Source organism: Schistocerca gregaria, chromosome 2 (assembly GCF_023897955.1).
Source record: "Schistocerca gregaria isolate iqSchGreg1 chromosome 2, iqSchGreg1.2, whole genome shotgun sequence".
Lineage (NCBI taxonomy): Eukaryota > Metazoa > Arthropoda > Insecta > Orthoptera > Acrididae > Schistocerca > Schistocerca gregaria.
Window position 1 is genome coordinate 1,039,085,109 of NC_064921.1, and position 26,713 is coordinate 1,039,111,821.

The 26,713-nt window shown below is 42.9% G+C and overlaps 1 protein-coding gene across 1 annotated transcript in view; it reads left to right on the top strand.

Moving 5' to 3' along the window:
* LOC126336093 (mucin-19-like) overlaps positions 1 to 26,713 on the top strand; it is a 749,219-nt gene that overhangs the window by 716,667 nt on the left and 5,839 nt on the right. The window contains exon 4 of the mRNA XM_049999574.1: positions 9,726 to 9,974. Coding sequence (XP_049855531.1) covers positions 9,726 to 9,974 — 249 coding nt within the window. The remainder of the gene's footprint in view (positions 1 to 9,725; positions 9,975 to 26,713) is intronic.

A 26,713-nucleotide genomic window follows, 5' to 3' on the forward strand; every position in this document is an offset into this window, starting at 1 on the left:
TAAGGAAAATATCTAAGTGGAGCAAAGACGAATTGAGAATCATTTTAGAGATCTGAAAGTGAGTAAAATGATGGAACAGGCGCAAGTGTTTCGGGCATTGTTGAACATGGGCTTCCACAGCAGACGATCCCTGCGTGTTGCCATGTTAAACTAACGACATAGTGAATTACGATTTCAGTGCACACGGATTATCGAGGCTGGACCATGGGTCAGTGAAAAATTGTCGCCTGATCTGATGAGTCATGTTTCTTGTTACACCAGGTCTATGGTCGCGTCTCGATACGCTTCCACCCATGTGAATGTCTGCTTGAAACATTTACTGCACCACGAACGCATGCCATTGGATGCAGTATTATGTTATGGGAACATTCACCTGGGCTTTCAAGGAACCTGTGACAGTAAAGGAAGACAGTATGACAGCTATGGAGTGCTTGAACATTATTGCGGACCACCTGTAACCTTTCATACTTGATGTCCTCCTCGACGATGATGACTTATTCCAACAGGATAATCGTCTGTGTCACAAGGCCAGAATAGTCCTGCAGTGGTTTGAGAAATACGACAGTGAACACATGTTGATCCCTTGACTACCAGATTCGCGGGATCTGAACCATACGGAACAGATCTGCACCAGCTTCTTGCCCACAAGACATCGGCCACTGATTTACGGGAATTGTGTGACCTGTATGAAACCTCTGGTGCCACATATCTTCAGAGACCTGCCAAGAACCTGTCTAATCTATTATCTAAGATCGCTGAAATTTTGCGTTCCATAGATAGACCGCCATACTGTTAAGCAAGTGGCCTTGTGTTTGGGCTGCTTTGTCAAAACTGCTGATCACTCAAAGCTTAATGATCATACTACAAATATTTATCGAGACACACCGTTTATGGCAACACGGTCAGAAACAATCAACCCTTTCGTGACCAGTGGGACCTATGTGTCCCTCATACAAATTTATTTCCTGGAGATAACAGAGATACGAAAGTCCCACATGTGTGTGGAGCTGCGACTTAGTGTTGATGCAGCAACTGTTCGCTCATTGTTTGACACTTAATTTCCAAGATGACGCTTTTTGTTTCTTATGTGAATGCGTGCCTTGTGTTTTGGCCATTTTACGTTATTTATTCCCGTCTGCAATAGATAAGCCTAAACTGAGAGCTTTATCAATAAATATGTGCATAGATATACTTATTTGTAGGAACCAATGTAAAAAAGGGAAAAACAGCATGTTTTGAGGAAAAGAGACACTGACTTGAGAAATAATATACATATGATTCGGTTTTGCTATCATAATTATCTTTGTTTCTTCGAAATTACTTTCATAAGAGCCAAAAAGCCTTTGATATATAAACGCCGAAGCGTAGTAACACCAAACGGTCTGGTTATTCCTGGACGCCTATTACAACTGCGAAACTACTGTGACGAGGTTGCAGTCGCTGCAGAAATAACTGAGCATCGCGTCGTTGTGCCGTTTTTACATCGCATTCAGCGGATCCATACTTGAGACGCGTACGGGGGAACTTCTTATCACTTATGTCTATACTACTGTGTATCATCGTTAACGTACAATTAACGCTGTAGGAAAACCAAACAGGAGACCGAACCGAGAAGTACTGAATGTAGTCTTAAGGACCGAGAGTAAAGTAAGCATTGCTGTTGTCGAGAGCAAATACTGTGAATGAATGGAACAAACACGACTATGTTTCCAAACAAGGCGCACAGCGCATACCGTCGGTGTATGCACTACTGTGCAGACATTTTCCATGCGACACTGATACAGAAGGCAGGAAAACCAAACGAAACCTTATTACTCTTACGACGAGCCCCGGTGACCACCGGTCCCTTACACCAAATACTAGGAGAATATTCTAGTTCACCTTCATATGCAGAGTGGCCCATTGATCGTGACCGGACCACATATCTCACTGCCTATCATACTCATTACTCTCGGCTTTACTGCTGATTCCCGTAAGAGTTCGGGCACTGTTTGTGCATCCGCACAGAAGAAGATGGTCAAATGTCCGGTGAGCCTTAACATACAGGGTGGCCCATTGATCGTGACCGGGCTCTCGAAAATAAGCGTCAAACGAAAAAACTACAAGGAACGAAACTTGTCTAATTTGAAGGGGGAAACCAGATGGCGCTATGGTTGGCCCGCTAGATGGCGCTGCCATAGGTAAAACGGATAGGAACTGCGTTTTTTTTTTAATAGGAACCCCCATTTTTATTACATATTCGTGTAGTACATAAAGAAATATGAATGTTTTAGTTGGATCACTTTTTTCGCTTTGTGACAGATGGCGCTGTAATAGTCACAAACATATGGCTCACAATTTTAGACGAACAGTTGGTACCAGGCAGGTTTTTTAAATTAAAATACAGAACGTAGGTACGTTTGAACACTTTATTTCGGTTGTTCCAATGTGATACATGAACCTTTGTGAACTTTTCATTTCTGACAACGCATGCTCTTACAACGTGATTACCTGTAAATACCACATTAGCGCAATAAATGCTCATAATGATGTCCGTCAACCTCAATGAGTTTTGCAATACGTGTAACGACATCCCTCTCAACAGCGAGTAGTTCGCCTTCCGTAATGTTCGCACATGCACTGAAATTGCGCTGACGCATGTTATCGGGCGTTGTCGGTGGATCACTATAGCAAATATCCTTCAACTTTACCCACAGAAAGAAATCCGGTGACGTCAGATACGATGAACGTGCGGGTCTTGGTATGTTGCTTCGACTACCTATCCACCTGTCATGAAATATGCTATTCAATGCCGCTTCAACCGCACGCAGTGAAACATCTTGTAGTAACATCGGTAGAACATTACGTAGGAAATCAGCAAACATTGCACCATTTAGATTGCCATCGAGAAAATGGGGGCCAATTATCCTTTCTCCCATAATGTCTCACCATACATTAACCCGCCACGGTCGCTGATGTTCCACTAGTAGCAGCCATCGTGGATTTTTCGTTGCCCCATAGTGCATATTATGCCGGTTTACGTTACCGCTGTTGGTGAATGACGCTTCGTCGGTAAATAGAACGAGTGCAAAAAATCTGTCATTGTCCCGCAATTTCTCTTGTGTCCAGTGGCAGAACGGTACACGACGTTCAAAGTCGTCGCCATGCAATTCCTGGTGCATAGAAATATGGTACAGGTGCAATCGATGTTGATGTAGCACTCTCAATACCGACGTTTTTGAGATCCCCGATTCTCGTGCAATTTGTATGCTGCTGATGTGCGGACTAGCCGCGACAGCAGCTAAAACACCTACTTGGGCATCATCATTTGGTTGACGTTTCACATGTGGCTGAACACTTCCTGTGGTGAACGGTCCTGACACATGGATGATGTCGTCCAGGATACCGAGCAGCATACACAGCATACGCCCTTTGGGCATTTTGATTGCAATAGCCATACATAAACACGATATCGACCTTTTCCGCAATTGGTAAACCGTCCATTTTAACACGGGTAATGTATCACGAAGCAAATACCGTCCGCACTGGCGGAATGTTACGTGATACCACATACTTATACGTTTGTGACTATTACAGCGTCATCTATCACTAAGCGAAAAAAGTGGTCCAACTAAAACATTCATATTTCTTTATGTTGTTGTTGTTGTTGTTGTTGTTGTGGTCTTCAGTCCTGAGACTGGTTTAATGCAGCTCTCCATGCTACTCTACCCTGTGCAAGCTTCTTCATCTCCCAATACGTACTGCATCCTACATCCTTCTGAATCTGTTTAGTGTATTCATCTCTTGGTCTCCCTCTACGATTTTTACGCTCCACGCTACCCTCCAATACTAAATTGGTGATCCCTTGATGTCTCACAACAAGTCCTACCAGCCGAACCCTTGTTCTTCTCAAGTTGTGCCAGGAACTCCTCTTCTCCCCAATCCTATTCAATACTTCCTCATTAGTTACGTGATCTACCCATCTAATCTTCAGCATTCTTCTGTAGCACCACATTTCGAAGGCTTCTATTCTCTTCTTGGCCAAACTATTTATCGTCCATGTTTCACTTCCATACATGGCTACACTCCATATAAGTACTTTCTGAAACGACTTCCTGACATTTAAATCTATACTCGATGTTAACAAATTTTTCTTCTTCAGAAAGGCTTTCCTTGCCATTGCCAGTCTACATTTCATATCCTCTTTACTTCGACCATCATCAGTTACCTTGCTCGCCAAATAGCAAAACTCATTTACTACTTTAAGTGTCTCATTCACTAATCTAATTCCCTCAGCATCACTCGACTAAATTCGACTACATTCCATTATCCTCTTTTTGCTTTTGTTGGTGTTCACCTTATTGCATCCTTTCAAGACTACATCTACATCTACATCCATACTCCGCAAGCCAGCTGACGGTGTGAGGCGGAGGGTAAGACACTGTCCATTCCGTTCAACTGCTCTTCCAGGTCCTTTCCTGTCTCTGACATAATTACAATGTCATCGGCGAACCTTAAAGCTTTTATTACTTCTCCATGGATTTGAATACCTACTCCGAATTTTTCTCTTGTTTCCTTTACTGCTTGCTCAATATACAGATTGAATAACATCGGGGAGAGGCTACGAACCTGTCTCACTCCCTTCCCAACCACTGCTTCCCTTTCATGTCCCTATGCTCTTATAACTGCAATCTGGTTTCTACACAAATAGTAAATAGCCTTTCGCTTCCTATATTTTAGCCCCGCCACCTTCAGAATTTGAAAGAGATTATTCCAGTCAACATTGTCAAAAGCTTTCTCCAAGTCTACAAATGCTAGAAACGTAGGTTTGCCTTTTCTTAATGTAGCTTCTAATATAAGTCGTAGGGTCAGTGTTGCCTCACGTGTTCCCATATTCCTACGGAATCCAAACTGATCTTCCCCGAGGTCGGCTTCTGCCAGTTTTTCCATTCGTCTGTACAGAATTCGTGTTAGTATTTTGCAGCCGTGACTTATTAAACTGACAGTTCAGTAATTTTCACATCTGTCAACACCTGCTTTCTTTGGGATTGGAATTATTACATTCTTCTTGAAGTCTGATGGTATTTCGCCTGTCTCATACATCTTGCTCACCAGATGGTAGAGTTTTGTCAGGACTGGCTCTCCCAAGGCCGTCAGTAGTTCCAATGGAATGTTGTCTACTCCTGGGGCCTTGTTTCGACTCAGGTGTTTCAGTGCTCTATCAAATTCTTCACGCAGTATCATATCTCCCATTTTATCTTCATCTACATCATTTTCCATTTCCATAATATTATGCTCAAGAACGTCGCCCTTGTATAGTCTCTCTATATACTCCTTCCACCTTTCTGCTTTCCCTTCTTTGCTTTGAACTGGGTTTGCATCTGAGCCCTTGATATTCATACAAGTGGTTCTCTTTTCTCCAAAGGTCTCTTTAATTTTCCTGAAGGCAGTATCTTTCTCACCCCTAGCGATACATGCGTCTACATGCTTACATTTGTCCTCTAGCCATCCCTGCTTAGCCATTTTGCACTTCCTGTCAATCTCATTTTTGAGACGTTTGTATTCCTTTTTGCCTGCTTCATTTACTGCATTTTTATATTTTCTCCTTTCATCAATTAAATTCTGTATTTCTTCTGTCAACCAAGGATTTCTACTAGCCCTCGTCTTTTTACCTACTTGATCCTCTGCTACCTTCACCACTTCATCCCTCAAAGCTATCCATTCTTCTTTTACTGTATTTCTTTCCCCCATTCTTGTCAATTGTTCCTTTATCCTCTTCCAGAAACTCTCTACAACCTCTGGTTCTTTTAGTTTATCCAGGTACCATCTCCTCAAATTCCCACCTTTTTGCGGTTTCTTCAGTTTTAATCTACAGTTCATAACCAACAGATTGTGGTCCGAGTACACATCTGCCCCTAGAAATGTCTTACAATTTAAAACCTGGTTCCTAAATCTCTGTCTTACCATTATATAATCTATCTGAAACCTGTCAGTATCCCCTTGGTTCTTCCATGTATACAACCTTCTTTCATGATTCTGATAAAGTCGGACGATCATGGCATACATCCGACATGAGGTAACTCCATGAACAACAATCAGGTGAATTGATTTCTGGGGCCCTGGGAGGTCAAGAGTGACGGTAGAGGCGGCGAAACACGCGATGTCTGTAAGTCATCTTTCATACGTGTAGCAATACGGGGTGGAGCGCCATCCTGCATAAAAGCCGTACCTTGCAGGAGATGTTTATCAGCCAAGCTAAGGATGGTACGATTCTGTAAAATAGCGGCGTACGTCGCACCGACACGCAGACACTTTGTAAAGCAACTTCTCGCACTGCGGTTGATGTGGTAAATTCACACCACACTGTGATTTACTCGTCATGTAATGAGGTTTCTACGACAGTTCCAGGATTTACGGTAGCTCAGATTCTGCAGCTGTGGGTGATCTTCTGCTGCATCACTAGCATGTTACTGTCCAACGCCGGTTTTTGCATTCGTGTTCTGTTTCAATAACACCTCAAACCCCACGCCATTTCAGGCATATCTGCCAAGTGCTACCTCTGTACCTACATAATTCCGTGAATCAGCACGTTTTCAAATTTAACGGGCTTCTGAGTATATATATATATATATATAACCATAGAGAAAATCCTTCCCATAGATGGAAATCCGCTACCGATAATCCTTACAATCGTAGCCGGTGACAGGTATAGTAGCCGTTCTCGTGGAGGATACACATAATCGTACTTTGGCTTACACCATGTTAGCGGGCAGCGTACCTGGAGCTTTTCCAGTTGGATCCGGTCTTCCAAATCCGGTTAGGCACACCTCGCCGCCTCACTGCACGTTCTGTGTTTGAAAGGACCCATGAACACACAAATGCCCAAAATGGCCTTGAAATGTTGTGTGATGTGATAGGTGTCTGTGAGGGTACTTGTTTTGTTATAGCCGTTCTGGCTCTCGACCATTTCCATCTCCTTGGCCACAAATTAACATCATATCGACTTGTTCCCGACATGAATAACGGACCATTCTGCTGCTTACAGTACGCTGCGTCAACCACACAGCCTGCAATACACAAGGAATACACAGCACGTGGCCAGAGGAACTTCCATTCGTCAGCGCCATCTACCGCGGTGACGATGGATTTCCGGACACATATTCATAGAACCGTTTTTCCTCCATTTGGAATAAGGAATGTGTCCCTGTCGTTTGTCGTGTGTGTGTGTGTGTGTGTGTGTGTGTGTGTGTGTGTGTGTGTGTCTGTGTCTGTGTGTCTCTGTGTGTGTGCATGTGTTTGTGTGTTAATGCAGTCGCTCAAAAACGCATTACTCATCACCTCTTTCATGCGACGCCGAGCGTCGATAGAAAGCGTAGGTTTGTTGTCCGAAACAATCAAAATTATTTTTAAAGCGGAATTTTATATGCCCTTTGGATAGAGCAGTCCTAAACCAGTCTATCGCGACATTTATTTTATTGATATGGCGTGCTGAAAAACACCGCTTCCGAATTTTTTACGTAAAAACGCTTAAAAATCTTTAATTACATAAATGGTGTTAACATTCTACATCTTTATTCTTCATGAGTACATGTGTATTCCTACCCACCAGCGCAGCCGAGAGCGCTAATGCGTTGTTTCCTGGACTCGGGTAGGCGCGCCGGCGCTGGATCGAATCCGCCAAGCCGATTAACGACGAAGGCCCGTATGCCGGCCAGCCGGGATGTGGTTTTTAGGTGGTTCTCCACATCACGCTAGGTGAATACCGAGTTGGTCCCCACGTTCCTCCTCAGTTACGCGACATTTGAAGACGTTCGCAGTATTACATGGCTCACACTAGACGCAGACATCTGGTGTAGGCTAATTCCGTCCTGAGAGGTTCCAGGTGGGGACAGGAAGGGCTTCTGGCCATCCTCTGCAACTAACACGGCCAACTCAATAGTAACCAGGCCGAGAAAGAACGAAAGAAGAAAGAACGTTCTTCATCATGATAAAAGGTATACATATTTATTCCTCAACTAGTCAGCCTAGAAACAAACAAATTTCTCCTAGAGAAAGAGACCTGTTTTGTTGTTAGTGTCACTGTAGGGTGTTTGTCCCTGCTGACAAAGCCACAACCTCATCTTTGCTTGCATCGCTTCATCATTATCAAATGAAGTCCTCGAGAGTGTCCTTTAAGGTTTGAAAACAGATGCAAATTGGATGGGGCAAGTCGGGACTATGACAACGAACGCAGAGCGTCGGATTGTTGCAGATATCGCGGCGCTCGTGTGTGATCTGGCATTGTCATGCTGAAGCAGAGGGTACTACATGTGTGGAGGAACTCTTCGACTTCATAACTCGACTATAACACGTTGTTTCTCTCTCAACTACATAGTTTACACACTGCCCTGTTGTACGCTACAATTCTGGTCCTTTTGCAGCAGAAGGCTGCAAATTTGTAGACATGAATAACAGAGATGTAGCATGTTAATAACTTTTGTTTTATTTTAAAAAACTTTAAGAATTTTCACATTAAAAATTGTGAGGCATTGCTTTTCAGCATACACTCGCTTAACAGGGACAGTAAAACAAGAAAGATAACCAGTACTTGAGCAGCGATAACACCCCGTGACCTGCGCTGACTGCTCTGCTACTGTAACGCAGTAACGCTGTTCAGTCTACTGGTTATTCTTCATGTTTCTGTCCCTTTTACGACCACTCTATCGAAAGGGTACTTTTTTTTTTTTTTTTTTTTTTTTTGCTGCACAGGAAGCTACCCTATCTGTCCAAACTGGGTGTCAAATGAAATACGTGATGATCATTATTTGTTTGGCAGACTACAGTTACACACTGCCGAAACAACAGATGTAGTGCCCCAGAGGAGTGCTGGAGGGAGTCGCGGTATTTATGTGCCAGTCATCAAAATATTTTAATTTTTTTAATGGACAATGGTAGCTGATGAAATAAGAGGTAGTACTGGTTTGGAAGTGTACTCGTCTACTGAACAAACTGCACGCATATTTTTACATCGAAAACGAGCTTTCCATAAGCTATTGTAATGACTTTTCCTCAGTTGTTTGTTTTATAATTGCAAATGCTACTGCATTAGCATATTAGTGTAAACTCCCCTATATTTTGCCGCCATTAAGACCAGATTTTAATATGGCATCAAAACTCGAAACTCGCCACTGATTACGGTTCACTGAAAGAAGAATAGGTTAACAGGTCAGGTGAAAACAGACGGGCTGGCTGTGGATCACAAATTCTGTTTGTGACTGGCCTTCAGCTGCTGAATTGCACCTCGCCTGTCGAGCTGTGACGGGCACTAGTTAACCGCCACCAGTACCATTGTTACCTTCTCGATTACACTGTCTGCGCAGGTATAGTCCAGCTTGTTTCGTGCGCCCTCTACCTATCGCGGAAATATCGTAACGTTGGACCTTAAACACCAGATGTCCACTGATTTTTCGGGAGGACGACGGTCCAACACCGTGTCCGGCCATCCTGATTTAGGTTTTCCGTGATTTCCCTAAATCGCTCCAAGCAAATGCTGGGATGGTTCCTTTGAAAGGCACGTCCGATTTCCCTCTCCGCCCTTCCCTAATCCAATGAGACCGATGACCTCGCAGTTTGGTCTCTTTCCTCAAACAATCCAATCCACTGATTTACATCAGAGTGTAACATCGACCCTTTCAGTTTGCTATGCCACCTCAAAAACTGACCCGAATACCCTTCGCCGTTGCACAACAGTCTGCCTGTGTCCGCAGCTGTAGCTGAGAACAGCTCGATGGCGCTGCTGGGCGGCTCACCGGGGCCGGACATGGTGACGGAGGCGGCCGCCTGGCCCACCACGGCCGCCGCCGACGTCGGCGACGACACCGCGGACGTCGACGCCGCGGCGTCCAGCAGCGACAGCACGCCGCCCGCCGGCGTCGACGGGGACAACTCCAGCGACACCGCCGCGCCGCCCCCGCCTGCGCCCGCCTCCACCGCCCCCACGGCCTGCCACGTCATGGGTACGCTCTCGTCTCCATTCATAGTCGGTATCTGTGTCTTCCCCCTCTTATGCGTCGCTTCGGAACCGTACCCAACGCTCTATCAGGTCTGACACAGGTCGGAATTTGCATCTGCCGTTTCCATTGATTTCCGCTGTCATTACAACCATTTACAATTCAGCGAGATGTGCAATATCATTACCATTAAACAACATCCATATAAAATGTCTATATTCAAACGCCACTTTCTACAGTAGGTGGAGAGTCCAGCTCCATCCGTGTCAACAAGGAAGATACTCGCTGTGTAAAGCATACGGCAAGAAAAAAGGAATGAAAGCGAGATAGTGTTAATACTTTCATCCTTCTTTACCTCCTCTGATGACGTGTCACTGAGCACATTTGTACTGTGCATGCAGTACACGTGAGGTGCCTAGTTGTTTCCACTGTCGTGTGTGGAATACATAAGTTCTTGTACACTTCACTAACCTGCTGTCTTCATGACGATGATGTCCCCACCGCAGAAAACAGCACGCAGGTCGTGGATTCTTCTTCTTGAGGCTGAAATTAACTTCGCAAGGAACTGCTGCTACGAATAAACTGTAGCTAATTTGGGATGCCACTCGCGTTTTTATTGATGCAGACACGAGAAACTATTCTTGATCACAACGTATTGAACATATCTTTCCACAGTCGTCATATCTGGCTAAAATAACACGAAATACATCCTGCTACAGACAACATATTTGTCTACTGGAACCGTCAGAAATGGAGAATAAAATTGCAAGAATCAAAAACTACTATTACAGTCAAGATGTATGTACCTAGCGACGGTCGGAACTGCAGTAAATAAAATTGCATGAAACAAATACTGCTGTAACAGGCAACATGTCTGTCTTCTGGAACGGTCAGAACTGGGGAGCCGGACTGCCCGAGACACTTCGCGCGCCAAGCCAGCAAGGCGTGACCCGAACGCCACCGAAGTGCATCGGCAGTAACATCGTCAGTCTTTTGTTTTAGTAATACCTTGATTTTAATAATTTTGAAATGACGGATTGATAGCTGGCTGTTGAGAGATGTTTATTTTAAAAAATGAAGTAATTTGGATGACAGGTTTAATTAATAATAGCAACTAAAGTTTAACGTTTTGGCGCCCTACTGCCGAACGCAGCAGCCAGTCACAGAGCAGCAGCATCATGCAGGCGGTCTTTCTCACGGGAATGGTACCGAATCTAACATCTGTCACCGGTACCTCATCGCATATTGCGTCAGTTCTATGCTTCTTGCATCTCCACTGTCCTGGGAATAGCTTCCTGGAGCCTAATATGATGGCTGAATATGCCAGAAATATTACAAGCACGAACTATGGTGTTGGAGCCGCGACGACATGACGTTTTCGTATCGTCACGTGACAAAGTGGCTCCGAGAGCAACTGCCGCCGGCCGTCCTATATTGCGGGAGCAGAGGGCCTTAGCAGTACAGCGTCACTGGAGACGTGGCTCAGCGGACGCACACCATAGGGTCAACCAGAGCCCGTGCAACCGTTATCAGCATCATATGGAAACTTGCCATTCCATTACCAACCTTGATAACGCCTTGGAGTGGTATCGAAACGTCCTGCCACACACAGCTTCTTGTGGGCCTTCAAACTTGCTGGACCAGGAAGCCACACTCGCCTTATTTCACTTTATGGACGTAAACTCGGCCACAAGTTGAAAACGATGTTAAACAAGTCTCATCCGACCAACTAACTTTCTTCTGTGCTCCATTGTCCAGGATTTATGGCTTCAACACCAGATTTTTCTGTTGTGATCATTTGCGTCACTGACGTGTGACTTTGGAATTCCAGCTTCCCCTGCGATTTCCCGTTAAAGGAGCTCCATTCGTGTTAGTTGGTGCTGACAATGTTCACAGGTGCTTCATTCGATCCTGCAGTGACTTTTCCAGTTTTCGTCACAGTCCTCTTCCATGACCGTCTATCACGATCGCTCAACACGCAGTTTCGTCCACGCTGTGACTTAGCGGATGGTGTTTCTTCGCTTTCCCTGTTTCCGGTATAAACCTCCGTCTTGAAACGCAAAACGCTTCTGCTACCTTGATTCTGAGAGCACCTACCACACAACGACTAACAATTTGCCCACGTTCGAATTCAATTAACTCCGACACATTGCACTCACAACTACACAGGACACTGTTCTGACCACAATGGGCCTACTGAGGACATTAAAAAAAATGTCGTGTAGCACAACGGCCCGGTGCAAGTCTTTCAATTGGATGCCGCTTGAGCGACTTCTGCATCCTTACAACCAACGACATCAGGTCCTTCCCGGACGGTTACCCATCCAAGAACTAGCTAGGTACAATGTGGATTAACTTCGTTAATGGAGCAGAAACCGGTGTTACCAATGTGGCAAGGACTTTGGCTGCTGAAGACACTGCACAGGCGCCACCTGTTCTTATATACAACTGTACAACCTACAGACTTGACTAGTACGTGCATTTACATCTACATCTCGTAATCCCTGACACAGTACTCGTTAAATCCTGTGCTATGGTACGTGAGCGGGATCCACCTTATGAGAAAGGATTTTCGCATAGATATCGACCGTGTGTACCTGAATGGTGGCAAATCAGACTTACATCCACTCTGTAATAACAATGATCCGTCAAGTAAGTTCGAAATCCAATCACACGCCAGGATGGATCAAAAGCAAACCAGAATATGCTACGGTCGCCAGCCTAATTTGGCATTAACTGATTTTCTTCCTTGTACAAGTTGGTATATATTCATGCAAAACAACAAGTTGTAACACTGCATAATATAGTAGAATTTTAGAACCAGAAAATCTATTGAACTGATAGCTTCACGTTCTGTACTGATATGAAAAATCATGAATACATAACACTACACTATAATGCTTCCCACAAAACTTTATACTGTCTATTAATCTGATTAAAATCGGGCATAGGTTACCCTACAAATTGTACTTTCATTCCACACACATAATGTCAATTTTGATAAAGATAAAACACTGATAAATTTTGACTTTTATATTGACTTCAGAATTCAAATGAATGAAGGGGGGACCCTGAATCTGTTATAATCGCTGTATTTTAAAAAATGATTACTGAATTTATTATTCATTCAAGATTTCCAGTATATAAATTACTACTCTTTTCATCTTATTTACTGCTCATTTAAATGCCTTTAAATCTGTCTCGAAATGGTAAACTTCATTACTATGTCAATACTAAAGTTATCTTTCGACTTCGTTAGACCTTCGCTATTCATTTACTGGTTCATTAACAAAACAGTTCTTTAAACACCATTCTAATATAGCTAGTTCTGCAAATAATTATTATTAACACAATTCTTAATTTTCGTTTCGGGACACTCGGATTGCACAACGTTTGGAAAGGACCCTGTCTAGGTTAGTTGTGAGGATAATTAAATGATGGAAACGTTCTGGTAAAATTTAGTTTATTATTGCACCAAACAAACACAGTTAACTCTCTGATTCGTACGAATACAGTACTAAAAGTTTCAACTTGCTTGTATCGATGCGGCGGTTGGCGGGCGGCAAGATGGCGAGGCACAGAGCACACATACAACCACAGCTGTGGCTCTTAACGTATCGGCACTTTAATTCTTCTTAGCGCCGCAGTACTTTTCCGTTTAGTGCCTATGGAATTTTGCCATGCTGTGTGGGCGTTGGAACGGCATACCCGAGGCTCAGCGAAGCTACGTCTTCCAGGAGAGCCTCCTCGCTCCGGAAGGTGTTGCTCAAACCAGAGCCAGACTCCAACTACTGCTGCTGAGCCCGTTGTGCCGTGCAGTGCCCGCGCTCATTTTCCCGCGCTCACCTGCCATCCACCTTTTACCGCTCCCTTACAGACAGGGTATTCACCCGAGGTTTTGCATTCTACATATCCTACCACATTGTCTACATATGGACCAGACGCACAGTTACAATTTTAAACATATTACAACAGTTTCAATGTTTGTTACATTTCAATTCTATTACAATATTACTTGACATTTGACATAAAAATTAATATTCGCATTGAAACATATTTACTGTTTTCTTAACATAATGGCATGAAACAAAAAGAAATGAAATCAAAACATCAATTACACAAGTTTATCGTAAAATCAGATGAAAATAATTACTTATTTGTACGATAGTACAGAGTCGTTGTTGTTACCGTCTCCATGGCTATTCTCCAAATTAACTTAAGAGCCAGGCAGAGGATTTATAGAACCACCCGCCAGGGTAGCCGAGAGCGCTAATGCGCTGCTTCCTGGACTCGGGTAGGCGCGCCGGCCCTGGATCGAATCCGCCCAACAGATCAACGGAGAGGGCCGGTATGCCGGCCAGCCTGGCTGTGGTATTTAGGCGGTTTTCCAAATCCTGCTAGGTGAATACTGGGCTGCTCCCCATGTTCGGCCTCATTTCCACGCCTCGCAGACATATGAAACACGTTCGCACTTTTCCATGGCTTACACTCGATGCAGACAGCTGTGTACACTAATTCTGTCCCAGGAGTTTGGGGTGGCGGCAGGAAGTGCATCCGGCCACCCTCTGCAACTGACACTGCCAAATCAATAGTCACAAGGCCGATCCCGCATTGGAGCGGGAGTAAGGCCTCAAGCAAATGATGAATGATGAGAGGATTTATCGAACCGCCTTCACGATAGTCAAGAATACATTTTTGAACTTCCTCTCTACACCTACATGATTATTCTGTGATTCATATGTAAGTTATTGCGAATGCAATTATACATTGCCTACACGATTCACTTGTAACATACGAAAGTTTATGCCGGAGCATGATTCGAACCCGGATCTTCTGCTTTACGTGAGTGGTCACCTTAACCGCTTAGGCTACCCGTGCATGTCTTATAGCTATCTCCAGACTTTCATACGTCATAGCGTCTACGTCCCACAGTGCTCGCACACAAATCGCACGATTACCGCACAGGGAAAGACATCGCATTTGCTAGTCAGATTGCCTTGCAGTAGGGCAGTGTCTGTAGTTTTCAATGTCTGTGTAGCTCGATGCAAAGTTCGTTTGGCATGCATGCATGCATGCATGCATTAAATGTTTGACCGGAGATTCGTGAAACCACTTTCAGACTATCTATCTTCCACTCTCGAACAGGACGTAGAAACAACTAAATCCTTCTGTGCGGACTCTGATTTATTTTGTTTTATCACTATGCAAGTTTATACCTATGTAGTTAGAATTCAACAAAGTATTTTGGCGTTCGATGTGGAAAGGCGGTGAGTGTGACTTCGTGAAAAGATCTCGCTGCAATGAAATAAGCATTTGATTCAATTATTGTCACACGCTTATCTTATTGGTGACACTCTCCCCTGTTTAGTGCTAACTTAAAAAGAGCTATTCGATCTTTTTCAGTGTCCTCCTTCAGTAAGGATCCCATGTTGCACTTTAGAAGTGGACTGAGAAACGTTGTCTAGACATTCTCTCTGGTAGACTTGTTACACCTCTGCCAATTAAAACGCAGTCTTTGTTTCGCCTTCCACACATCATTTTCAGTGTACTGTGTTGTCCGCAATTATAATCTGTTGGTGTTTAATTGAATCGGCATCCTTTAAATTTATGTGACTTGTGTAGCGGAAATTCAATGGATTTTTTAGTACTCATTTGGAGTACTTTTTATTCTTCAGGGTCGATTGCCACATTTCGCAAAATGCAGATATATTGTCTAAATCATTTTGTGATTCGTTATGATTTTCTGACGACTGTACTATACGGTCGACAACAGCATTACTGCACACTATCCAAGGTCTAGTTTACGCTTTGCGTTGCGGAACTGTTTAGAAACTGCAACGCAAGTCACTGCGTAGCATGGCCCGCAGGTGGCAAAAGTCTTTGGCAAAACTATAAATTTTGGGGCATTTAGAGCTTTCACTACACGATGCTACCAGTTTCGTGTGTTTTAGGTTGCGTGAGCTTTTAAAAAAATGCATCATGGAATATGAAACAGAGGAAATTTCTGGTTTTTGAGTAGCTACGCTATTGGTGCTTGTAGGTTGTTAGTGACAACTCCTCGTGATTTGAACATCGAAGGATTGACAGTATCGGAATCACTGACAAAAATGCCTTCTCTTGTAAATACACTCCTGGAAATGGAAAAAAGAACACATTGACACTTGTGTGTCAGACCCACCATACTTGCTCCGGACACTGCGAGAGGGCTGTACAAGCAATGATCACACACACGTCACAGCGGACACACCAGGAACCGCGGTGTTGGCCGTCGAATGGTGCTAGCTGCGCAGCATTTGTGCACCGCCGCCATCAGTGTCAGCCAGTTTGCCGTGACATACGGAGCTCCATCGCAATCTTTAACACTGGTAGCATGCCGCGACAGCGTGGAGGTGAACCGTATGTGCAGTTGACGGACTTTGAGCGAGGGCGTATAGTGGGCATGCGGGAGGCCGGGTGGACGTACCGCCGAATTGCTCAACACGTGGGGCGTGAGGTCTCCACAGTACATCGATGTTGTCGCCAGTGGTCGGCTGAAGGTGCACGTGCCCGTCTACCTGGGACCGGACCGCAGCGACGCACGGATGTACGCCAAGACCGTAGGATCCTAAGCAGTGCCGTAGGGGCCGCACCGCCACTTCCCAGCAAATTAGGGACACTGTTGCTCCTGGGGTATCGGCGAGGACCATTCGCAACCGTCTCCATGAAGCTGGGCTACGGCCCCTCACACCGTTAGGCCGTCTTCCGCTCACGCCCCAACATCGTGCAGCCCGCCTCCATTGGTGTCGCGACAGGCGTGAATGGAGGGACGAATGGAGACGTGTCGTCTTCAGCGATGAGAGTCGCTTCTGCCTTGGTGCCAATGATGGTCGTATGCGTGTTTGGCGCCGTGCAGGTGAGCGCCACAATCAGGACTGCATACCACCGAGGCACACAGGGCCAACACCCGGCATCATGGCGTGGGGAGCGATCTCCTACACTGGCCGTACACCTCTGGTGATCGTCGAGGGGACACTGAATAGTGCACGGTACATCCAAACCGTCATTGAACCCGTCGTTCTACCATTCCTAGACCGGCAAGGGAACTTGCTGTTCCAACAGGACAATGCACGTCCGTGCCACCCAACGTGCTCTAGAAGGTGTAAGTCAACTACCCTGGCCAGCAAGATCTCCGGATCTGTCCCCCATTGAGCATGTTTGGGACTGGATGAAGCGTCGTCTCACGCGGTCTGCACGTCCAGCACGAACGCTGGTCCAACTGAGGCGCCAGGTGGAAATGGCATGGCAAGCCGTTCCACAGGACAACATCCAGCATCACTACGATCGTCTCCATGGGAGAATAGCAGCCTGCATTGCTGCGAAAGGTGGAGATACACTGTAATAGTGCCGACATTGTGCATGCTCTGTTGCCTGTGTCTATGTGCCTGTGGTTCTGTCAGTGTGATCATGTGATGTATCTGACCCCAGGAATGTGTCAATAAAGTTTCCCCTTCCTGGGACAATGAATTCACGGTGTTCTTATTTCAATTTCCAGGAGTGTAATAATACATCTAAGATGATTGAAAATCTCTGTCAGCGTTTGGAAACATCTGGAGATGTTCGTAGCTTAAAATGAAGACAACCTGAAGAGATTGACTTCAATAAAAACACAGCTACGAAAATCCGGAACGTACCCGAAAAATACAATGTGGGACTAGCGGTGGAAATAGCAAATTTAACACGTACGAAGCGAAAAGCTTGGTGTTCGAAAGTGGGCGAGCTGATTAGGCAAACTTCACTCTATGACCGACAAACCCGCCCACTGCGAAGAAATTATCCACATGGGACGGAAATCAGAAATGTGCCGTACATGAACAGACAAACAAATGATTACAGTGTAAGAAAAATTGAATGATTTGTTCAGGAGAACGAGCTTGACAAGTTGAGCAAGTCTGTAAAGCGTTCATCCGCTTCTGGCCTTTATGCAAACAGTTACTCGGCTTGGCACTGATTGACAGAGTTGTTGGATGGTCTCCTGAGGGATATCACACCAGATTCTGTCCAACAGGCGTGTTATATCGTCAGACTCCTGAGTTGGTTGGAGGACTCCGCCCATAATGCTCCAAACATTCTTGATTGGGGAGAGATCCGGCTATGTTACTGACTAAGATATGGTCCGGTAAGCACGAAGACGAGCAGCAAAAAATTCTCCCCGTGTGCGAGCAGGCGATATCTTGCTGAAGTGTAAGCCCATGGCGGCTTACCATGATGGGCTACAAAACGGAGCCCATAATATCGCAGACGTACTGCTGTGCTGTAAAGGCGTTGCCGATGACAACTAAAGGGGTCCTGCTATGAAATTAAATGGCACTTCAGACCATCACTCCTGCTTATCGGGCAGTATGTCTGGCGACACTCAGGTTTGTATCCCACCACTGTCCAGGGCGTCTCCACATACGTCATCACTGGTATCGGGGTTCAGTTCGAAGCGAGATTCACCACTGAAGACAATCTACTCCAGTCAATGAGATTCCAACCGAATGTGCCTTACACCATTGCCAAGTTTTTGGTCCCTTTTTCTTCGAAGGTGCTACTGTAACTGGACTACAGTATCTGGAGATGTTAGAGAATTGGCTGTTCCCTCAGCTCGAACAAGAAGCACAACAATTCATATTTCACCACATTGGCACTTATCTGTCCATAACTACCTGAACGTCAACTACCCGAGGCGATGGATCGGCCGCCAGGCAGCCCGTGACAGAGCACTTCATCACTGGCCTCCAAGAAGCCCTGATCTTACCCCCTGCGATTTTTTCTTATAGACGTATGTTAAGGATACGGTGTTTCAGCCACCTCTCCCAGCCACCATTGATGATTTGAAACGAGAAATAACAACAGCTATCCAAACTGTTACGCCTGATATGCTACAGAGAGTGTGGAACGAGTTGGAGTATCGGGTTGATATTGCTCGAGTGTCTGGAGGGGGCCATATTGAACATCTCTGAACTTGTTTTTGAGTGAAAAAAAACCTTTTTAAATACTCTTTGTAATGATGTATAACAGAAGGTTATATTATGTTTCTTTCATTAAATACACATTTTTAAAGTTATGGTATTCTTTTTGAATCACCCTGTATTACAGGTCTTAAAAAATTACATTTTAAATCAATAAATCCAATAAAAATAGTAATGAAAGTCTTTTGATTAGATTTAGAAATTAAAATAAGTATGTTGCTGAGTTCCACGAGTTTTAGACCTGAACCCTTCTGCATAACAGGTTAAGGCGCTAACCACTGCGGTACTTTTTTCCCCAAAAGCTTTTATTGTATTAAAACACAATGAATTACAGTCTTATACATAAGTTGATACACACTCAATCACTATCAAACCATTCTTCAAATGTGGAATATGAGTATCAGCCACCGCACAGCTTGTTCGTCAAAATATAAGATTTTTGTCTCTTTATTCCGCTTTTTTTCCTGCAGTACATACAACCTCAGCACTACCGGCAATTACTTTTTCTCCCGCTTTCTTTACTCTTCTTATTGTCCAAAGCAAAACGCCAGTACTAGCCTGGACTCTTTACCCTCTCTGTTGCCTCTTCTGACATAAATGTAGTCCCATTGTAAATAACCTCTCGTGCCTGGCTGTGCAGAACTCCTCCTATGACGGAGGTAGACGGCAGTGGACTAAGGCGACCTCCCCTTCCAGACAAACGAATGAACTCCCCCAGCCCTTTGAACGAAAATACTGCACTATGCATCGGCCACCATATCCTGCACAGACCCTACAAAAAGGTCTGTTTGAAGATCTTGTATGAAAAGCTAGCAGATCTCTGAGCCATTTCCAGTTTGGTACATTGACAGCATATGTAAATCTACGTACTACTGGATCCATACCAGTTTTTTTGGCTAATCCCGATTTCATTCGACGTTTCATTTGTGCTGACTATATTTTATACCATGTTGTACGTATTTCAGATGAAAATGCACCCGGGTTGATACTTTTCCATACAGCATCCCGTTCGATATTTCTGCATTTCCTTTCTATTTCGGTTCTCCCTTTATGTTCTTTCTGTAAAGTAATGTCTCTGGCCGTTATCTGTTACGAATCAGTGACCTCATTGTTGAGTTACCTTATTTTCACAAAATATGTCCTTACATGTTGGAGCCATTGGTTTATTTTGTTTACACATCTATTAGTGCTCGGACACTTTCGGGTCTGAGAATTTCAAATAATTTATATGTAATATTATCTGCATTTTCTTTCGAAATACCATCGGTCCTTCTTATCAAATGTGCAGAAGCCTTGTGTTTTATGTCATCTAATCTAAAACCTCCATTTTTGGTATCTAGAGTGGCTGTTCTTGTTTCTACTCTGGATACTTCCCCTTTCCACAGGTATTTGGTGACGGTTCACATAATATTACTATCATTTTGAGTAACGAAAACAGCTGCGCCATTTAGTAAGTTTCCGAGATTTTTTGTTCTCTGCATTTGGTTTATATTATTTGTCTCCTTGAATTTCTCCAGTCACTAACTGTTATCTCCATTGGACAACTGGTCGGAGTGTTTCCAAGCGCTTTACACTGAGTTACTAACTTTGCCAATCTATGTTAATTTGCTGGTAGCCTCGTAGATTTAAAGTTTGCTTTTATTTTCATTGGTGTTTGCTCCTGACATAAGACACTAAATTTTTATAATTAGGAAATAGCACCATAATTTCTCAGTACGACACCTGCATTAGACCTGCACGAACATTACGAAGGAATCAGTCTAAGTATAGGACAAATAAGAGCGTAGAGAGAGGGCTTCTTTCAGGAACTTCTCATCTCAATTCCATCTGCTTCGGTTTTTGACAGTTGGCTGATATATTAGCACTGATTCCTGTTGCAACGTTCCAGAAAACCCATTCTTCCCATAGTTTCAATAGAAAACCTATGGTCCACCTAGTCAAAACCCTTATGAGAATCAGTGAACAAAAGTGCGCATTTTATATTAGTCCTAGAGGTTACAGTAATTAAATCTCTATATGCTGCTATGCACTGGAACATGGTTATCCCAACTGCACATGACTGATGTTACTTAGAGTCTTATTGGCCTAACGCGAAAGTCTACTGTTGCATACCTCAGTTGAGAGCAGGGACAATTCCCTTGCTTATTTCAGACTGTCTTGTAAGACATTTACTTGCAATAATGATATGCTTAGGTTCCACTGATTCCTGAACCGTCAAATCGGTTATGTTGCAAGATTGAGGCAATGCCGCCGTCGTCAGTGAAATACACAGGAGTTGTTTAAACTTTAATCAAAGATCTTTCCAGACTTTGTGACATAGATTCTGTAGATTCTGCTACAATACTGCGGAACCACACACTTAAGTTTTAAGTCAGTGGCTAGGCGCTTTAATTAGAGACATTAAAATTCGGAATCAGATCTTTGTTGTTCAAAATACGCTTAAAATCACATCCAATAAAAAGATCTTCCATATATCTTTGTAATAAATAAACAATTTCGTCTTTAAAAAATCTTGCCCTGTTCTTTTTATTTGAAGTTCTTGTAGGATCACACTGATTAATAATTATACCAGATTCTAATCTTTCAGTTTCAGGAACAGGTATCCCTTCTCCGATTAAGTTGACCGTCTCTGTAAATGGTCCGAGTGAAACACCAAATATTTCAGCATATCCTGCAATCTTAAAATCAAACATCACTGCTTCTTGCAACAAGCTTACCCATTACGGATATTTTAGAACCCATGACTGTTAATTGAATGTAAATACATAAAATTGCAAACTGTCACTTTTTTAATAATTATTTATTATTCCATGAACCGGTTTTCAGACTTTTTCAGATTCTCCTTCAGATGGTTTCTGGGAGTTACGTAATTATTTCAAGCATAATACTGGGTGCTGGCTCTGTGACAAGAAGATGGAACACGCTTTAATGTATCGTCATGACTATTGTTTATCTGTCAATATGGATGCAAATTTAGTTTTTTACTTACTGCGACTGTATGGTCGACTTTTTCCGATAGCGTCCATGTGTCTGCTTTCATTTTGATGGCCAGTTGGTATATCATTTCACACACTTTTACCCAAGTGGCCATCAAAATGGAAGCAGACAGATGGACACTAACGAAAAAAGCCGCCCATACTGTCACAGTAAGTAAAAAAATAAATTTGCATCCATACCGATAGATAAACAATATTCATAGATGTACATTAAAGCGTGTTCCATCTTCTTTTCCCAGAGCCAGCACCCAGCATTATTCTATAACCCGTTAATCATAAGAATGAACCTGATATAAACAAACACAAACGCGATGATTGGTCAGGAGCCGTAGCACACGTACACTGGTGTTGTTACGCTCTTGGAAGTAGCTCCTACTTATTTATTAGATATATTATTACTAAGTTACGTTAAATTAAACTTTAATATATTCAGATGTATTAACAGCCATCAACATTTTTCTTAATCAAGCTTTAGCTACATAGTTTTTATTTCAAAAATCGCGTGCAGTCACAGCCTCTGCAGCGTTGTACTTTGATTGTTGCGCCGTTAATGCGCAGTATGAAAATGGCTGAGGTTGCTTTCTGTTCCGTAGTGAAACACGGTTAAAAAGTGCCGAGAAATAGGTTGTTCTTCATGTTTTTTATAAGTTTACGGAGATAATCGTCTTTGAAGTTTTCTTAGCGTTTTATGTAATGCAGTTTATACACATACCCCCACTGAACATGTAGTGCAGTCGGTAGAGTAATGGAATGTGCACTAAACGTGGTTGTTAGTACGATGGTTCACACTTCCCCTATAACCTGTTCTTTCTCGTTCAGTTTGAAATACCTACGTCTCGTAATTATAAAACTCATCATTTTTATCAATAATGCACGTCTTCTTGTTTCTAATTACATATTGGATGGAAAATTCCTGTTTCCATTTCAAATACAAATTCTTAAATATCGATGTTTTTATGAAAGACTGTTCATAAAAGTTGTTTAAATTAAGAAAACATAACAATTTAATTTTTAAGGCAAAAATGAAAAAGGAAATCCTCTTTACTTGGACATGTCCATCGTTTTATACCACAGAGGTAGATCAGTACCATATAAACATGAAAAACAACCATTTTAAGAGCATCGAGCACATCAAACAAATGCTGCATTTTTACACTTGCTACTGTACCATTACAATATGAACCCAACAGAACTGATCTGGAGCCAAGCTGCGGGATTTGGCCCAAGAAGTAGCAAGACTTAACCTGTCAGACGTACTGAAACTAACGCACACATGTTTTTCACACGTCACTTCCAGAGCTGAAATGTATTCCTCGGATTCGGATAAGGAAGGAGCTAAGAGATTACCAGACGACTGACTGTAAGTAATACCTTCAGTGGCTTCAATATTTAACTATACGGTGAAATCCTTCAATATTCTCTTACCTTGCACACAGCTTATGCAGAAAAATTACCCTGTGGTTCAGTCAGGAATTTTCATCATTCTTGTTTTTAGTTACAATAGTACGTTAGCTAGAAACGATAACGTGTTGCCGTTTTTGTCTAGTCGGCTACGGAACGTATTGTGGAAGATTTGCAGTGTATTATTTCATTCTGCTTAAAATTAAATGGCAATCGAAGCTGTATTGTCCCTCTGCTCGTCTCTTTTTACATGTGAACTGCAGCTGGCCACGTCACTGCACGCTTGCTGTACCACCTGACCGGTCAGTGCTGTCCAAGTTAAATGCGCCGATGTAACTGTTGTCCTGTATTATCGCTAAGTCAATGTGCGCGTTATCCACAGCACAAAACATACCCTTATTGTCGTACTTGGCGGTACTTGAGACAGCTTGGCTGCAGTCCCACGTGAATGTGGTACCAGCAGACGCGGAAGAACACACAGTGCAATGTTTACCTCATGTTTATTCTCATGATGAAACTTCCAGAAACCATCTGGAGATGAACCTGAAAAGGTTCGAAACCCAGTTCATCGAATAATAAATAATTATTCAAGAAAGTGGTTGCAGTTTTATGTATTTATGTCACTGAGTAATGTAAATATTCTTTTACAGCAGCAACTGTTAGTTCTTATGTTATGAGGTTAATATTTACTGTTGTAATCGTATAGTCTTTCGCCATTTTATTTTCGTCTTTAAAGAGAAAAATATAAAAGTCAACAAGAATATAAATAACTACACCAATAATAAAGAAGTATATGAGTACATGAACAAATGAATGGAAGTTAATAAGTCATAAATCCCGCTGTCATTGTAATTTGCAATAATATATTCTCGAATAAACATCACTTCAGTTTCAAATTACTTTAGATGTCTCTTTTCGATGTTGATTTCAGCAGAAATGAGTGGTTATGTGTGACTAATTTTTTTTTAAATTCCTCTCTTGAGATGTTATCTTAACTGTCTCATAATGTAAATTTTTTAGACTTCTTGTTCTCCTTCTCACGTTTTTGTTTCTCTTGATTACCAGAAATATTTGGGTTTGGTTGTGACTTCATCTTGCGTTGATCGACGTCTTGAGTCACCGTGTTTGCCTTCGAAGTGTCCTTGTCTGGCACTGTTTCCATAGTGATTGCAACAGTTCCGTGTCTTTGCTCTTCTTGGCTGTTTATATTCTTTTGTAGTTTCCACTGGACTGTCTGGGACATTGTGTATTTCTACAACAAACCGAGGCTGTTTCTGCTGTATCATTTCTAGTTCTTCTGAGAACGACGTTCTTGTCACAGTTTCAGGCATTATTTTGTACCGACCGGGTTGCCTCTGCTGATCTCGTAAGTTCCACTCACGTGCTCTCTCTTTCCTCAGATTATTCAGCATTCAGTGTTTCTGTTTACAGGCGGAGTGTGATCTGTGGGAGAAGTCTTCACCTCAACAGTCGTCAGTTGTCTCTAGCGGCTTCTTTTTGTTTTACAGATGGCATTCACGGACAGATGAGCCTTGAGCTGTCTCTGTTTCTAAGGGAGAAAACTCTTTGTCAGATTTGATGAGCATATCAGAAGTAGCTACTATGTCACTAATAACCGTGGTATTTCGCTACTCGACAAAACATCACTCAGTGTAAGTTTCTGGCGCTGAGTTAAATTATTTTTCAGCACAATAACACGGCGTAGACAGTCTTGTCGGAAGTTGCCTCAACCATTGCAAATGTGAAACGCCGGGACATGGCCAGAACATACAATGTGAGTTTTGTGACCATGCACATAAATCTAAGAGAGAATATTTGCCTTTATTTTCATTTCCACTGCTGGATACCGTTGAAACATTGCAGTTCATACAGCGCTGACCATCCTTCATTAATCATAGATTTCACCTCTACGTTTTTAGAATGAGTATCTTTAATTAACTGCTTATTAACTTCGATCGTGATGTTCAACACTCTCACAGTTTTATATGCGTTATCAGCTTTTCAAATAGAGACATTACTTTTCAATCTGTCTTTGTGCACAGATTCAGCTACGCTACCCCACTTCCCCAACATCTTGTTAGCCGTCAAGGGAATAAGAAATTTAAGAAAGACACACTAGTTATCAGAATTAATTGCGTTGTGTGTACAGAATGATCATTTATTGCAATTAGCTCCGTTGGCGAGACGTATATTTCCGGGGCGGTAGGTTGAACCGGGAGAGTTTCCTTCTCGAATGAGAACAACAGAGTATTTTTTCATATAGTGTCAGTCATTTTTTTCAGTGGCGAACAATATCCGGTCACAACTGAAATTTCTCCAAAACCCGATGTGTGGATCGGATGAACACACTAAAAAGACTATTCACCGTGTTGGCAGCTAGAGCCGAAATGTTCCACATGCCTGTCGCAGGCGAATGTGCTTGCTGCTTGTTGAGATGTTTTGTTTCTCAGTTAACACAGTTTAACGTTGAAATGTTAATAATATAACTACATTTTTAATTATTTTTGAGATCGATCCGAATTATTAGCGCTGTTTGGTTGCTAGCCAAAGATATTACTTTCTATGACACTAGTACACCTATGCTGTAACGGTGATGGTTCTGGTATTCCACTAGCAACAATGAATTGCAGTCCTAAAAATTTTGGATTCCTTTAAAATCGAGCAAAACTTTTCTAATCTAAGCTGATCTCTGTGATTAAAATAGCTCTATGTGTGACGCTGAATCGCGTCTAGTGCAGAAGGAATCTGTAGTGTTTGGTTTGTGTTGTGTATGAAACGCTTGTATATCGTTAGGTGTCATTAGCATCGTGGTGTGTGCGTGTGTGTGTTGATTTTTGTGGTTATCATGTGTGATGAAATACGAAATTAAAGGGCCAGATACAACATTTTGGATCCAGACACAGCAAAAGAGTCGGACAAGGTGAACCGAACAATTGGTGCAGTAGCCTGGAAACGGCGGCCGGTTTGGGCGTCACGTTGGAGGAAACCGACTCCAGCCCGTTAACTGTCAACTGTCAAGTAATTTAATCCGACGATAGTACCCAATAATGTCAAAGAATCTGCGAGAGAGATCTTTGTAAAAATTGATTAAACATCAAAGTTAACTAAATGGTCTGAACTGCTTAGGAGGAGAACTGCCAGTATATTGACAAAGTCAGTTGTGTTATGGATGTGACGTGAGCATCTGCGTATCAATGGTCTCAGCAAAGAAGCAACATGTTTGACTAAATCATATGTAAGAGCTCGAATGTTGCTCACTTCTGAATGTAAAGGTAAACTTCCTTTACGAATTTTTGTAAGGCTATACTGTCTTCACACAGCACAACCGTGTGGTCTTAACCTCTTGTTGATCTATTGA